Genomic DNA, 16,857 nt, shown 5'->3' on the forward strand with positions numbered 1-16,857 from the left:
TTATTGAAGAATTTTATAGCAGATTAAGTTGTTACATGTTGGTACGATCGTTTACATAATCTAATGTCAATGAACTTGATCAATACCAACCATGAGGGTCGGGAGAGGGGTCGAACAGGTCGGTGGACCCCCCTGAAAATTGGCATCGTTTGTTTAAAAGTACAAGAAAGTCGAAAGTGTGTTACTCTTACACTACTACTTACGTTACCATGAAAGCAAATGGCATCATGGCGGACGCCACAAGGGTGAATATGATGCTGCAGTTACACTTCATTGGTGCATCTGAAAGAGAAACAGTGTATGTTAGACTAAAGTAATATAAAGTATAATTATTGGATGAGAAATAATAACAATGTAATGTATACTGTGTGAGAGACTGCAGTTATATTAAAACAAGCGATTAGACAACTGATGGAAATGGGGAGCACTAAATTTGTTCCTCTCGAAAGACTGTATAGGCAGTTATTTCCATTTTCTATTTATATTGAGGATGAGGATCAATGTGAACGTTATAAAATAGACAATGGGAAACAATAATGCACCCATACTTAAATCTCTGCAGATCGTCCCTGTTACCACAGACAGTTATACACACACACACACACACAGAGAGAGAGAGAGAGAGAGAGAGAGAGAGAGAGAGGGAGGGAGAGAGAGGTTTGCTCGATGATTTGATGCACTACATATGCACCGAGTTTTTCATAAATTCCTAAAAAATTGCAATTTTATTCTGCCTGTACATTATGAGAAGTTTATTTTCTGAACGAATAACATGAAACCATACGATCCAAACCAATTCTTATAGTCGGCATGAACAATGTTATCAAACGAACTGCATGTACTCGTAAGTATCTTGCATATTTAGATTAAAGTCATTCGGTGATAGAATGGCATCCTTGGATCCCCTTCTCAATACTTTATTGACTGTAGATTCAGTCTCGATTACCCTCTGTGTACAAATAACATGTTAAACAACTTGTGACCCGAATAGCTTATGCTGTTCGTAAAATAGTATGGCGTTATTTCTTGATATTCGTCCTGGGGGTACGTACGTCACACTCTATTTTACATTGGCCAACAGAATGCGTTTCGTACCTCTTAGGAGGCTGATCACAAAGGCGGAAATCAAGTTAAATTTTCTCTTCCCTTTTGTAGAATAAAGCACCTTATACTACAATTTACGTTGCCACGTCAACGCAAAACAGCAACAACAATTCTATTACGAGGTTAATCTCAGACTTAGGTGTTTATGGAAAAGAATATCACCATTAAGTTTGTCTGTGGTTTCAAATTTATAATTAATTGCTTATACGATCCACAAAATTAGTTAGTTTAAAGGTCACTTTGCATATATAGTGGCAACTGAACTACTCAAAGTCTTCCCAATCGAACTCTGAACTCCTTGATTATAAGAGGATCAACTTAAACATATTGAAATGACTATGACGTACAATGTCTCAAAACTGACCTACAAAATGACCATTAAAATAATTTTAAAGAATCCATGTTGTTTGCCTCATGAGTTGATTGTTAAATAGACGTTGCGGGGCAACTCATGCAATTTTTTAATAATTAAGTTATCTGCTCATTCGACCAAAGAATGGCAATTGAGGACTGCAGTACTGTACTTTCTATCTACAGCTGCAGGGAATGTTAGTCTTGGAATAATTTCTATCTCTGTCGTTTTCTGCTAGCAAGTGCAAAGAAGCACAAAATTGATTGCCTGCTGCAGAGTGCTGAAACAAACACACTCAAATGCAAGCAACGACCATCAATAAGCAAAATGCAGTCAGATTACCTAATAATTTATTTAAAAACTTGCAAAAATGCTAAGTGGCATACAACCCCCAAAAGGTAAAAAAGTGGAAAATAAAATCAGTATTTTCTGGTTCTTACTGAAGGGAAACTGACTACTACGCTGTATAGCTGTATGGCCGAGATTGAGAATGATGACTTCCAGACTCGCTAGATGCCTTCGTACACCGATGTAATACAGTTTTTCATTTTTGTGTCTGATAAACTTACATGTCACCATCGATCTGAGATGTTGCCATGACAGTGGAAAGTAGAGGAGCATGGTAAGTGACAATTAAGACATTTCGAATTACACAAATTCCTCAAAAGTGTCAACATGTCTCCTTGAATTCTCATCAAAATATGAGGATCCGAGCACCTCATGCATTTCCGGAGATGATTCAGATCCATGATTACCACAGCATAAGCCCCATATTTCAAAATTGTCCATATGGCAGGTGGTTAAGGTCAAGTAACATTGGTGTGTATTCCACAGAGTTCCTTCTTCCACAACCGCCATTAGTTCAACACTTTATGACTACCTTGTAGAAAACACTGCTAATAAGTGGCGGTAAGTAGGAAGGGGCATGGGTGGGGCAGTTACCATCACTTTTTGCCACTTTCACCTCCGCACTATGGTCTCTTAATGCTAAGCCTTGCCTACCAATAAAAAGTAACCTGTCCATTGACAGATGGATGATTTAAAGTAAAATATCCAACAAGGACTTTGCACAATAATTCTTATTCTACTTTTCATGGTAGATAGATTCCTGTACATTACAGTATTTTGTGCAACATGGAAAATAATTGCACAAGTTCAAGAGTGAGTGAAAATGAGTGTGTGGTTGATATGAACAAGTGTGAGTGCGTAGTTGAATCTGTTTTAAAACAACCCTTTTCGTCTTTGACATTCGCGTGTAAACAAGACATCCTCAACAGAGGTAGGCCGACACCAGAACTGAAAGATTTGAAAAAGGAGATAAAAGGAAAAGGTATGTACACATTTCAAACATCGTGGTACGATCGGAACAAATAGCTTTGTGATTGCGCAGGAACGAAAAAGTTATATTGTTTCCCGTGCCTTTTATTTTCAAAGGAAAAGAATGTGTGGAGTAATTTTGGTGTTACGGATATCTGCAATTTTTCTTTATTGAAAAAGCGGCATGTTGAATCGAAATCTCATATTTATGCATTGTCAAGTATTATTAAATTTGGCCAAACGAGAATAGAAACTTCCCTGAGTGAAGCATTCAAACAATCCGTGAAACAATATAATGAAAAAGTGACAAACAATCGCTACATTATGCATCGCCTTATCGATATCGTTTGTTTTCTGGGGAGGCAGGAACAAGCATTTAGAGGACATGATGAATCGAGTCAGTCACAGAATAGAGGAAACTACTTAGAGCTATTGAATTTCATGGCAAAAACTGATGAAATATTAGCTCATCATTTGCGTACAGCTACTGTATTTTCCGGTACTTCTCCAGAGATTCAAAATGACCTCATACAGTCAGTGGCTCAAGTGATGACCAGTGAAATAAAAAAGGAAATTAAAGAATCCAATTACATTGCCGTAATAATGGACGAGACGACAGACATCTCTCACAAATCCCAACTTTCAACTGTATTTAGATTCGTTTCTTCAGGCGGTGAGGTTCAAGAGAGATTTCTGCGAATTGATGACGTAAGCAGTGATCGTACTGCCAGCAACTTAGCAGAACACTTGTTTAGTTATTTGATTGAATTCGAGTGCAGTGATAAATTAGTTTGTCAAACATATGATGGGGCAAGTGTTATGGCAGGAGCACACAATGGTTTACAACAGAGAGTTAGGGAAAAATTCCAACAGGCGATATTTGTTCACTGTTACGCCCATAAATTCAACCTAGTTTTACAACAGGCAACAGACAGTATTAAAGAGTGCAAGATTTTTTTTTCAGACATGTTCTGGCTTTTCTTCATTTTTTTCGAAATCAACAAAAAGAATGAATGCTCTTGAGAAAATTGTTAATAGGCGGTTTCCCACAGTTTCACCCACAAGGTGGATTTACAGCACGAGGCTCGTACATGTAATTTATTCTGTTAAAGATGAGCTGGAGGAACTATTGAAGAATATGATGGAAGATGATGAAGAGTGGGACGTGGAATCAAGAATGGCTGCTAGGGGATTTTATCACACTATCCAAGAGTTTGAATTTTGTTTTCTCCTCAGTATTTTTTCTTCAGTGTTTCCTAAGGCCGAAGTGCTTTTTAATATCTTGCAAAAGAAAATTTCTGACATTGGATTTTGTCTAAAAAAGGTTGAGCAATTCAAAACCGATTTGCAAGCACTGCGTGAACAGTTTGAGGTCATTTGGTCAAAAACAAATTAACACAAACAGTGCAATTCGAAGGTCAAGAGATCGAGGCTCGAGTTTGATGCTAAAACATCGTTTCGTGTGTTATTTTATGAAATATTGGACACACTGATGGTAAAAACGACCGAGAGATTTGGAAGCATGGAGGAGTTAAAGTTTCTGGCTTTGTTGGATTTTGATAAATTTCCCGATTACGTAGAAACCTTTCCAGAAGAAGAGTTTGTGTCCTTAACTAAGCTGTATGCGAAATTTTTCAATTGCTACCAGTTGAAAGTTGAGCTACAGGTAATTTATTCTGAAGCCGAATATCGAGTAAACAGTGTGTTTGAACTTCATGAGTACTTGCGTACTACCCATTTGAATGAAGCTGTTGAACAAGTGTACAAACTAACAGAATTGTTCCTCACTATTCCTGCTTCAAGCTCGTCGGTGGAAAGGTCGTTCTCTGCACTGAAGAGGATTCATACGTTTCAACGCAGCACACAGACTCAGGCAAGGAAATCTGACTTGGGACTTATATCCATTGAAAAGGAGCTACTAAAGACATTGACCAGAAACCCCCGATTCTACGACGACGTGATTGAGGTGTTCAGATTAAAGGATCGTCGGATTGAGTTACAGTATAAATGAGAATTTTCAGTAAGTAATACATATGCTATTATTGTTAACATAGAGTGTGTGCATTTTGTGTTTGAAATTGAGTATGCCCATGCATGACTTAGATTCAAATAGATTCTATTTAGTTAAAATATCTTTGAGTTTTCTTTATCCAATATTCAGGTCAGATTTTTTTTGGAAGCCTTACACCTTTCATACAATCACGCTACGCCACTGAGATAAACAGTTCTAAAAATATTTGTTATACATTTACCCTTAAAAATTTCGCTATCCATTCGCTATTCGTTGTTTGATATAGTTTTATTTTAGAACAAATTTACAGAAACACAAGAACATCGCCCCAAGCTTTTCCAGCCCGTCTCGTAAATTTTAACCTCTGCTAACTATGCAAGAAGTTGTCAACAATGCGGTCTTGCATTTAAAAAACGACGAAATCTGTCTGGGTCCACGTAGCTATAGGCGTCATCGTGACGTAACACTAGTGATCAGCCGAATGATAAATTGTTTTCAGTCGTTCTTTTGAGCCGTTGCAGTCAGAATCCCAATTTATCTGCAAATACAAGTTGTAAATCCCATTATTTTAAAACACATGCCATGTAGGTACAAACAATCAATGTATATGCGTATTCAACATTTTCAGTGTAACTTTAAAATGTCACAGGGTGAGAGTCGAAACTGCATTTGTGCATTTTTTTCAAAGAAAAGTACATATTACTTTGATATGAGTTCCGGATCATGTGACGTGAATCAAGTTGAAGCTGCCTTCTAAATGACAGCAACCGTGATATGTATTTCCACCCTTTGTGACAACGTTTTGATTTTCAAGAGACTACATTTTTTGACCTTGGGGGTTACCTAATTAACACTTGGGCTACAGTCTGGCAATAAATCTTTAAGTGTGGCGCGTGAAAGGAAGCGTGTATAAGGCGGCAACCGAATTCAATACATACGTAAGTATTGAGTGTAAATTTGCATATTTGTGGGAAAATGTCATCTAATTAATACGTTTCCTCGTCGAAGGTGTTTTTTGTTAACTGGAAATGTGTAGCCTATGTATGTTATATACACATACAACAAGTCTGATCCCCAGACTTAGTGAAATGAATGCTGAAAATCGTGATAAATTAGGCACAGGATTATGATATAGCTATGCTCTGCTACAACTCTGTATGTGCTGTTTTTTACGAATAGTATTATCTTTTATTTTTTTTATTTATATATCTATAGATGACGCTTGACAGTTAAGTAGGAGAAAGGGCATTACAGTTAATAAATAAATGACAAGAACAGGATTTGATATCACGTGGTACCATTGCCGAAACACAGCAAGTGAACATGGACAATTTTACTAATTTGTCATTGGCTGTACAGTAGTTCAGATCCTATTTTAAAATGTAGGTCCAGTCCTGGTTAGTCTGAGGATAAAATTTAATTTAATTTTTGTTATTTAACGTCGCTTTTCTGCGACTTTTGGCTAGGACGAGGAATGATAATACACAAAGAAAGAACATCTGCTGGGATTCGAATGCTGTACCCCCCAGAGTCGAGAAGCGCTGTGCTAACAACTCCGCCACAGAGGTCGGCTGAGCATAAAGCCAAAACTTATTTTCCCATTTTCTAGATATTGGGAAAAAAAACAGCCCGGATCATGTGTATTAGAGAGATCTCACTTACTTCTCCAAATTTCACCTCCAGGCACTTGAATTCTGAGACATACGTACTCACGAAGATTGCTATGGACAAAATGGCCACCCACTGCGTGGAACTGCCCACGATGTAGGACGGATACGCGTCGCATTCAGGACTGATCCACTCCATCTTGTGTCCTGTAATGAAGATTGATCATGTCGGTACTTGTCTATTTGCATTTTGCTTACTTCACGTCCTCTTTTCTACCTACTCGTGTTAATCGCGGCGATGAAGAGTACTGATGATTATATTACATTGATGGAACAAACAATGTCCTGGCCGAGACTCGAACCCTGAGCTTTCGGAGGAGAGATTGAGAGTCGAACACTCGACGAGCTCTGTCACCGAGGTGGCAGGTTTTTGGAAGTGGCGGCATGTCAAATTCAAGTTCAAGTAGGAAATGTGAATTGGGGATGAAATGCGCACACGCAAGGCACCCGCGCTGCACGTAGTTCGTTATTTTGCCGTAGATGTCCCCACAGCTGCTGACTAGTAGCGTCCTCTCACGGCATCTGCTTAAACTACTTCAAGTCTATTAACCTGAGAGCACAGAAATACATTTTCAAGACTTTTATAAATACCCAGATTTTCAAACATAGTGAAGAAATATGAAGAAAAGGATTGCAGAGGATTTCGATTTTTAAATATTTTCTAAGAATGGATGCTCGATTGCTCACAAATGTCTTAATTTGTACACACACAAACTCTCCCCCCCCCCCCTCTGCACCCTTAGCAACCACGAGAGAACTGGAAATGAAAAGTTAGGACAGTGATAAGTAGAGTAATGTAAAAAAAAACAATATGTAAAATTACAGTATTGGAATAATGATGTAATATTAGTCTTGAGAGAAATGCAAACACGTCATATGAACTTACCTGCATATATTCCATATGCGACTGATGCAGATATGAAAGAGATGGTGGAAAATACTGTGAACATCCCTGCAACAATGAGACGTAACCCTGCTCTCAGATTCGTGCACCCAACAGGACGTATACTGTAGCTTATTTTCACCTGGAAAAATGTACAGTACATTATAAACATATAGAGGAAGGGGGACAAATATGGAATACCATTTTGTTTTTGACCATTCAATGGCACATTTTTTGAAGAATGTATGTGAGAAACTACCCTCTTCTTCCTTAATTAGTTCTTTAATAGAATATAAGGTTTAGACTACATAACATTATAGTAAGTATTTGCAAATAACATTTTCCTAAAGGTTGACATGATTGCTCCAAAAGAAAATGGGGTACAAATATGGAATACTGGCAACACTGTGCAGAAAATGAACACATAAACACAATAAACACAATTGTAGTGAAAACATGAAATAAATGAACACTGTAAAGTCACAAATATGAGAAAGTTTCTGAACTGTACATGTCTGTATTACTATGATTATGAGGGCACTATTTACCTACTTACAAAAATTGCAAATGTAAAGTCCATTATCATATCCTGCACATTCAGTATGAGCCCACATATCACACATTTCGCACTTAACCCATTCTTCTCCACGTTTATCATCAGAAAATTGTCTAGAACAGAAGAGACATTCAGCAGCATCATCACTACTTGGTGTTCTGGCATCGGACATACTGAGATCAGAAGAGTCATCTCGCACGCTGAATATGCCGTCGCTGTCCGAGTCTGATGATTCGCAGTCTTTTGGTAATGGCGATTTCCCTTCTTTCCAATTGTTTTTAAAAAGACTGTTTCTTAACAGCAGTGGACATTTCAATGGAAGTCTTATATGGAGATGAAGTCAGAATATGAGAGGTCCCTGGTTTCCTCCCCCTACTCCCTTGCCTCTTCTTAATTGCAGGAACAGGTGAGGTGGCCACTTCACTTCTAGCAGAAGGTCCTGCTCCATCCTCGGGTTTGGATCCAGATGCAAGTCCAGGTTAATAATTTTTGTACATAAATGGGGTATAAATATGGAATACTACTATTCCATATTTGAGCCACTGTTACCTTCGAGTATCGAGGGCCAAAAGTGTATTCAAACTTACCTCAACAATATACGCAAAATACCAGAATAAAGCCTGATTGATATGCTACAAAACTGTATACCATGTATTTTCATTCTGTGTACTAATAAGAAGCATAAGGCAAAAAGGTACTTACCTCCAAACGTTTCACTTTGGGTGGGAACCACAACAATTGTTCTAACGCGCCCTGTTCAACCTCGAGATGCAAACTAACTGCTTCCTGTGGTGGTGAGCGACACTGCTCAGCTTTTCACGTAGTTCTTGTTACAGCGCAGCACTTACCAGGTGAGATATAATGGTATTCCATATTTGTACCCCAATTTCATATTTGTCCCTCTTCCCCTATAAAGTAAAAATGGATGGTCTCTTATCTATGTTAAACTACTATTGCATATTTTTATTGTACGTCACTAATACCAACGATAAGGATGAAAAGCGAAGTGACGAAATAGATAGCATTGCACGAACACTTACATGCCTCCCTCGACCAAATTATAGAGTTAGCTACTGCAATTACGGCGGGCCCAGTACAATCACAACCCTTATCACCGGCCCCCTCCCCTCCACTAACACGGTTAAGATCTGCTAACAGAAACTACCCCCAATTCTTATTAGGATTAGAAACACCCAGCAGAACCCGACACCAACCCTTAGCAAGCACCCCAACTAACGTTCCTACTACCTCTAACAATACTAATAGCCCTGATAACGTTACTGTAGAAATTCCCACCACTAACATGGCCACTCCAATCCCAACTGCGTTATATCCGACACCTTTCAGCGGAAATGACCCCAAAGAAGTCGAACCCTTCTTCCTGAGAATTGCGAATGTACCGCACGCCGCAGGATGGTCGGAAGCTAAGCGAAAAGAGATGTTGCCTTTATTTTTAACTGACACAGCTTTGACTTACTTTCACGATATACAGAAAAGACCTAACTTCACAGACCTGACATATAGCCAAATCAAAAATGAGCTAACTGCCTTGTTCAAAGGAGCATTTATCCCTGCTGAGCCCGTCCAAATAGTTCTAGCGAGAAAGCAACTAATTACAGAACCAATTCACGCATATGTTATTGCTAAGAAGGCATTGGTCCAACAGTATTTCCCCAACGCCACTGAAGAACAGACTTTATCCTATATAATCACGGGACTGCGAACTAAATACATAGGTTGCTTAACTAACAAACACTTTGCCAAAACAGAGGAATTAATAGCCAACCTACAAAATTTCGAACGCCAACAGTTATTGATTAATTCCCGTATGATGGAGAAGAAGTATGAAATTGATCAGGCTATAGTGCAAGGAAGCTTGCATCAGGCATTGACCTCCGCGCCACTTCACAGCTGTTTTCATGCACAGGTTTACTCCCCCCTCCCAAGTAATACGCCAACTCCGCCTCAGCAATTTGTAGCGTATAACCAGAATCCAACTCCCCCCACACCCCGCTTATCAAGTCCAAAGTTTGCAGTCAACTCCTGTTTTTCCCTCGCAGACAGTTAATCAAGGACACAATTTCTCCTCTCAATTATCCGTTCCACAGCCTGTTACGTCTTCCCAACCAAGTTCCCAAATTCCACACTACGCGGCGCCACCAGCTGTGACCAGCGCGGAACCCACTCACAACACCGCCTCTGGTGGCGATGTAAATAAGCTTTCGACGCAGCTTGCAAACATGTCTTTGCATTCTCGCGAAGAAACACTGAATCCGTCCTCCCTCCTTAATTTCTGTGCAAATGTCTTTGAATTCGCAAAAAATGCAAATCAAAGCACATATAATAGAGGTAATAGAGTTCAAAACAAAAGGAATAATAACTGCCCTTCCTACAGAGGTAATTATAGGGCTAATCAAAGAGGAAACTATAGGTCGAACTCTCGAGGCCAATTTAGGGGAAATAATAGGTTTCAACGTAGAGATCAGAATCGAAATATGGGTAATCGCGACGATACAAATACATCGGCCTGTACTTTCTGTGGTCGATGTAATCACTTCAGTAGTAACTGCTATTACAAACCACAAAGAGATAATAGTTTAAACTAGAATCATCTTCGACTTGCAGGAACGAAATCGAAGATAATGGTAGAATAGACAAAGTTCCCATCATTGAGAAAAATGGTTTGTATTACATCAAGAGTAGCATACAAGGGAAAGAAATGGATTTACTTATTGATGTGGGTTCGCAGATATCAATTTACTCCCCCCACATCCTCCCTTCCAAAAGAAAAACCTACAATGTAAAGTCCACAATCCAAGGTGTGTCTGGAACAAAACTGAGTGTGTCTGAAATTGTAGTACTTCCTATTATAATTGGAAATTATAAATAATCGCACCCTTTCAGAAATATAGATTCTACAACTGTCCCTCCACTTTTAGGAAATGACTTTTTGCGAACACAGAGGTGTAAGATGTCGTTAAAAGAAAATACAATAACTCTTCATCATTTAGGACATACTCCAAATTACAGTATTCTGAGGTCAGAGTACAAAACTCACCAGGTGTCGCATGACATATTCAACCAAATTGAAAATGCAAATGTGTATACGGGGAAAGCTACCCTTTCAAAAACAATTCAGTTAAATCCACGATCCAAAACTTATATCAATTTGAAACTTACCACTACGACACCTAACACTCCTAAGCCTGTACTTTTTACCCCATCTGCCTCTCTTATGACTCAGCATGCAGTAGTCCTTCCCAATGCTACAGTAAACCCTCAATCACCTGTCATTCACATACACAACCCTACTGAAAGCACAATCACTTTGGAAACAGACACGATATTAGGCGAAATATCGACATGTGAAATTTTAAATGAAGTCACTTCCATTTGGGAAAATAAAAGCGAAGATGTCACATTTTCATTCGCTTGTAATGAAAATAGCACAGTAAAACAACATATCAGTGAAAGCCAACCGAAATTTGATCCCTCCCTGCTCAACGTTAAAACTGGAAAAAATCCTAAACTCGCATACACGTATGCAGATATTTTTCTCTGGCCAGGGGATAAATTAACTAAAACTAACGTTTTGGAATATGACATCAATCTTACAGATGACACCCCAGTGTATGCCAAGACCTACCCTATACCCTTTCATTACAGAAAACCCATGAAACAGGAAATTCAGAAATTATTAGACCAAGGTGTTATAGAACGCTGTGAAGGGAGTCCCTATCGACACCCAGTCCTATTAATCAAGAAACTTATCGTTTTATTTCAGATTTTCGGGCTCTAAACCTTTTAATAGCTCCGATATCTTTACAAACCCCTCATATCTCCACTATTATGGCAGAGATGGCTGGTAAGAAATTCTACTCAATTTTGGATATGTCCAGCGCATTTTTTCAGGTTTCATTAACAGAGCGTTCTAAGGACATTACCGCCTTCTCCATTAACGATCTTGGTAGTTTTAGATATGCTCGGAAATGAAATACCTACTCTCTCTTTCCATGAACTTTTATAAATCTATTAGTTATTCTCTTTCACTTATTTTTTTTTTTTTTTTTGGTTAGCAGCGAATCGAAGGCGCTTAATCCTTTGCTCACTATACATGTAAAATTCCTGCAATTATTTTCTATACGACATTTACACATATTACAGATGGAAATGTCTCGTAATCACTTAGTTCGTTCTATTATCACTGAACTCCCCTTTCTTTTCACATTTCAGACTCCTACCACAAGATGTCTCCCGATCATTATGCTATTATCGCGACCATCGTGATAACTCTTATCGGCATTCTTATTTTATTGGTATTATTGATTACATCTTGCTGTTGTTCCCCCAAATCACGTGTCACAACACCCCAAAAATGATTAAAGAAACCTTCTATAAGTTCCCCAATTGCTTTACAATTACTTTCACATGCCCCGGAGACAACAGTTATTCCAAAACCACCCCCTCTTCCCCGCCCCCTTTCTCCTTTGGTACGAAACAACAAACAACTATTCCTAACCGATGTACCACCACTTTTCTGAAAGGACGTCGACTTGCGGTACCTCCAGTGGGGCCCCCGCCGCCACCGCCCCTTCTCCCGGCTTGTCCGGGTATTCCCCCAGCCCCCTTGTTGCCCCCCGGCGAAATTTCCCCCTGTAAACCTGTCATTCATACACAGGTCCTCTTATAAACTCTGCATAATATAAGTAACCCCCGCCCCTTCGCCGTCACTTCGATCAGATACTACCTCCCCTCCCCCTCGAAATTCTCCTCCAGTTTCATTTGAAAGTCCTTTTTCTGTTGACTTTATTACTCGCCAACATTTATTATAACACTGCTCCGGTCCCTTTTCATTTTTCCTAATTTTTCCTTTTCGCTTGTTTCAATATCATCACCACGATTGCTGCTGGATCATTCACCATGAGGATCTGCTGCCTGTGCTTCCGAGAGAGAGATCTTGGCTCTTTGAAGTGAACGGATGACAATCTTGTGGACTTCCAGCACCGAAAGACCCAATCCCGTCTGGACCGATCGGCTGATTTTTTCATCATCCCGGACGCGCTGCAGTACTGGAACGTTTTACACCCATCCACCTCAGGACGTCTCCCGCAGCAGCGACATCGTACGCTCGAGATTCATCTTCGTCTGAATGCCATTCCTATGACGTCACGGAGAACTCCCTCGGCGAAGCTCCTCCCACCCAGTGCTTGAAGACATCGCTTGCATCGTATCCCGTGTTGAGCGCAGTTCCTTTTGGCCGCAAGTCTGTTCCAGTGTTACGGCCTCGCTCAAATGACGTTACGCTCACATATTTCGTATGCGAACATTTCGTGTACATCACCAGGTTTGTGCCCATGGATGCTGCTGTCTATTTTAGTGTATTTACATTTTCAAGCCCTGTGTGAGGTATGCTGCTACGACTCTTCATTATGATATGTCATTTTTCGTCTGCTGCCGAGTAAGCTACGCCTATGGCGACTTGCAGTCTCTGGCGTTGCCATAGTGACGATTGCTCAATGCTCCGCCCAACCATATGCTTGCCTTCCAGCGTGTACTTTGGACTATGCAAACAATCAACAGCCCCACGTGTGTTGTGCTAGGTTCTTTCGCTGTGTGATGACCTGTGTTTTCCAGCTGTTATAGTGTCGTCGTGTTTTATTCGAAACTAGTTATGTGTCAATACTACACGATTCTTTTTTATGCCTCAAGACTTCGTTTGTTAGTGCTCCAACTCTTTGAGTACACAAGAGGCTTTGACCTACAGTTTAATTTTTTTTTTCTCTACGTGTTTTGTTCAACGGTGCTTGGTGATATGAATATTTTGGTGATGTGAATATTTTGGTGAATAATTTGGTGTATTTGTGTTCTACGGTTTTGGAATTTTAATAAATGATAATTTTAAATCTAACCTCCTCACAGAATGGATCGATTGACTTAACAAGGGGAATGTAGAGATATGGTGATTACAAATACGAGAAAACCTCGTCAAGAGAATATTTACGCTTCTTTATTCACTGGAATTGTCCGACCAGCGAGCGATCCCAAGAATGCGCAAACTTCGTAACTTCCGTGAAGCAATGACTGAAAGGCAAATACGTGGATCTAAAATGATCCAGCGTGTTCGAAAGGTGTAATAACCTTTCGAAGCCAAAGACTATAAAAGGAAGCTCGCCCCAGAGCTCGCTCTCATTGGACTCTCATTAGTCTCTCATTACTCTTGTATTACTCTGCTACACATTACAACTAACTTAACTACGACGACGGTACACGAAGTTTACGGCTGCATAAGCATGCATCCAGTCGCGCGGGATTGCTCGGAACAGTGAGTCAAGGGTCACAGTATCGAACCTTGACATCAGTCACAATTCGGTCTGCAAGAAGCATCTGGACAAGAACATCATTCGCCTACCAGGTATGAACAAGCGTAAATAACCTTTAAATTCAACCTTCCATATCTCATTCCTCTTATACGGCGCACGCTTTTAGAAGGAACATGAGTTCACCCAATACCCAGCCAGTGCTACTGCGCTGTTGCCAAACTAACTGCTAGCGCAAGGGAAGGACAGAAGATTCGCGATATGTCCATTATTTTGATAATGCATGCACAGGATATGAGTAACGTGAAATAACATAGTGAATATTTCTACACAGGATTATAATATCATATCACTGTAGCATATACGAGAAACCCATACCTGAAAGAAGCTTGAAGGTATTTACTCATCACCGCTCTCGTTGTCTTCCTAGGTCTCCGTGTCACTGATTTCACTCATTTCCGAGTCACTCTCCTGGAGGTTAATGATTAGATTTTGTACCCCTGGTGCTTGTACTACTGGTGCTAAGTTTTGAGAGTGACATTATTTAAAATAAAAAGAACACACGGAACACACACTATCGCACGAAAGGGCTGTATTTAATATTTTCACAAACTGTTCTTTGTGGCGCACGAGGGGACGATAAGCGAATAATTTTACACCAGCCTTGCTACGGAAATGCTGAACTCAAACTGACCCAGACTTTCAATGTTCGAGAACGCCCAGAACAAGGAAGGGTCATTGTTTATATCGAGGCGAATTTAACACCCACAGTTTTCCCTAGACACAACAACTCAGCTGCGTCAACACGATGGGAACGAAAAAAAACAAGCGGAAGGAAATGAAAGGTGATGTTTCCCTTGTTTCTTCAAGGAACGATAACTCCGGCTGTAAGCGACGGAAATTCATGGGACTTGGACAGTCAGGTTCAAAATGTCTTTCCCCATCTTATGATGAACCTTAAAGTGGCGAATTTTATGAAAACTTCTTGCGCGCAAGAAAAATACAGAACACGGCTTTTAACTTCCGCGCCGCAGTCTCCTAACTGTACAACGTTGCGCTCCTGCCATTGGCTGATCGCCACGCACACCCTCTGCGTGGCCCCGCCCGATATCGCTTCTAAAAGCGTGCGTCGTATAGTCGGAGCAGGTTCAACTCGCAAGTACATTTAAGCTCTACCTAAATGTATTATTAAAGCATCCCTGTGACCTCAGATCCCTGGTAACACGGGATTACAACAATATAAACGATTAAAGAGAATGAGAGCTTCGAACGCAATCCCCGCTCAGCTCTGCAATGCGCTACTCTATCATTCCGCAAGTGTGTTGTAAAATATGTAATAATCGTTTCAGAAGTGTATAGGACTATTGGCTATGAACACAGTTAGGCAGATATACACATACACACGTAGCTATATTGCAACTGCGTAGCCTATGTATATATTGCAAGTAATTAAAATTTTAAAATGTGTGTTATATACCGGCTCGCTGGGTGAGTGCATTGAGTGATCGATTTACGATCTTGCTACCTCGAAAGTTCCAGATTCGAGTCCCTGTCTGGGAGTAGGTGTTATTTTGCGAGTGTCCGTTCGTCAATTCCTTCTAATCATCGTTGTCACGATTAGTCAAAATCGGAAGACTAGCGACGCTAATTAACGAATGTCAGGATTGCAGAAAAATTCCTAAAAGGTCTGGTCAACCCGCCGTTTTGTGGAAGAACGTTCTCGTATGCATGTGTCAGCAGTGGCGGCAATTGGGTTCCAAAACCGGGGGACAAGGTGTTCAAACTGGGGGTTCAAAGACAGTATATTTCTCTTTGTAGATAAGATTTACCATAGTGCGGGGGCAAAAGTGGCTAAATTGTGGGGCATCTGCCCCCCTCGCCTCCCTAATCGCCGCCATTGCACGTGTGGACTCCAGAGCGAGCAGCAGAGGTAGGGGCTTCGTCGGTCGCGTTCGTGCAGTGTGAAGCTTCTTGTCTGATTCGTGAGTAACGGTGCAGTGTGGTAATGTAATGACAGCAAAGAAGCACGAAAGCTGAGAAAATGTTACGAGTATTTATACAGAGTATCAATTAAATAAACAAATTAAATTAAGTATGCTCCGTGGCTTGGTAGAGGTATAAACGACATTTTTGTTTACCCTTTGTATTAAGTCTTCATAATACAAAACTTTTTAACTATGAAAACCCTTACTTCCAAGCCGTCAATAAACCAACATAAATTTATAATTATTTCACTAAAATATTGTATTGTAATAAATTGTATTGTATAATTGAGGACTAAAAGTGGTAAACGTTGTAAGTGCCAAAAGCGAAAGTGTTGGGAAATCGCATCGTTCAGCACATCAGCCCGTAAGAACGTTCACACTAGTGACCTCTTTACACGCCCTTTAAACTACTTAGAGGGCTACCAGCCACATTTCACGTTTACCACATTATAAAGCATGGCACATTTCACAGTTTAACGTGGAAAACGGTGTTTGAATTATTGTGGCACTTACAGCGTTTACCAATTTTAGTCTTCAATTATAGATGTCCAGATATTATTAAAATAATTAAATCAAGAAGACTTAGGTGGGCAGGCCATGTGGTACGAATGGGAGAGGAAAGAAGAGTTTACAGGATTCTTGTTTGGAAATCTGGTGGTAAGACA

General features: G+C 40.0%; 1 protein-coding gene across 3 annotated transcripts in view; it reads right to left on the reverse strand.

Annotated features, from left to right (window-relative positions):
- Nucleotides 1-16,857, reverse strand: part of LOC145985963 (DNA damage-regulated autophagy modulator protein 2-like) — a 55,527-nt gene that overhangs the window by 30,140 nt on the left and 8,530 nt on the right. For 2 of the 3 annotated variants that reach the window (XM_083120110.1, XM_083120109.1), the window contains exon 4: nt 204-282. In XM_083120110.1, coding sequence (XP_082976236.1) covers nt 204-282 — 79 coding nt within the window. Of the gene's footprint in view, nt 1-203; nt 283-5,053; nt 5,323-6,446; nt 6,599-7,337; nt 7,477-16,857 lie in introns of those variants that run through there. The other variant, XM_083120111.1, reaches the window with a different exon arrangement.

The sequence above is a fragment of the Lepisma saccharinum genome, chromosome 3 (genome assembly GCF_977018435.1).
Source record: "Lepisma saccharinum chromosome 3, izLepSacc3.1, whole genome shotgun sequence".
NCBI classification, from domain to species: domain Eukaryota; kingdom Metazoa; phylum Arthropoda; class Insecta; order Zygentoma; family Lepismatidae; genus Lepisma; species Lepisma saccharinum.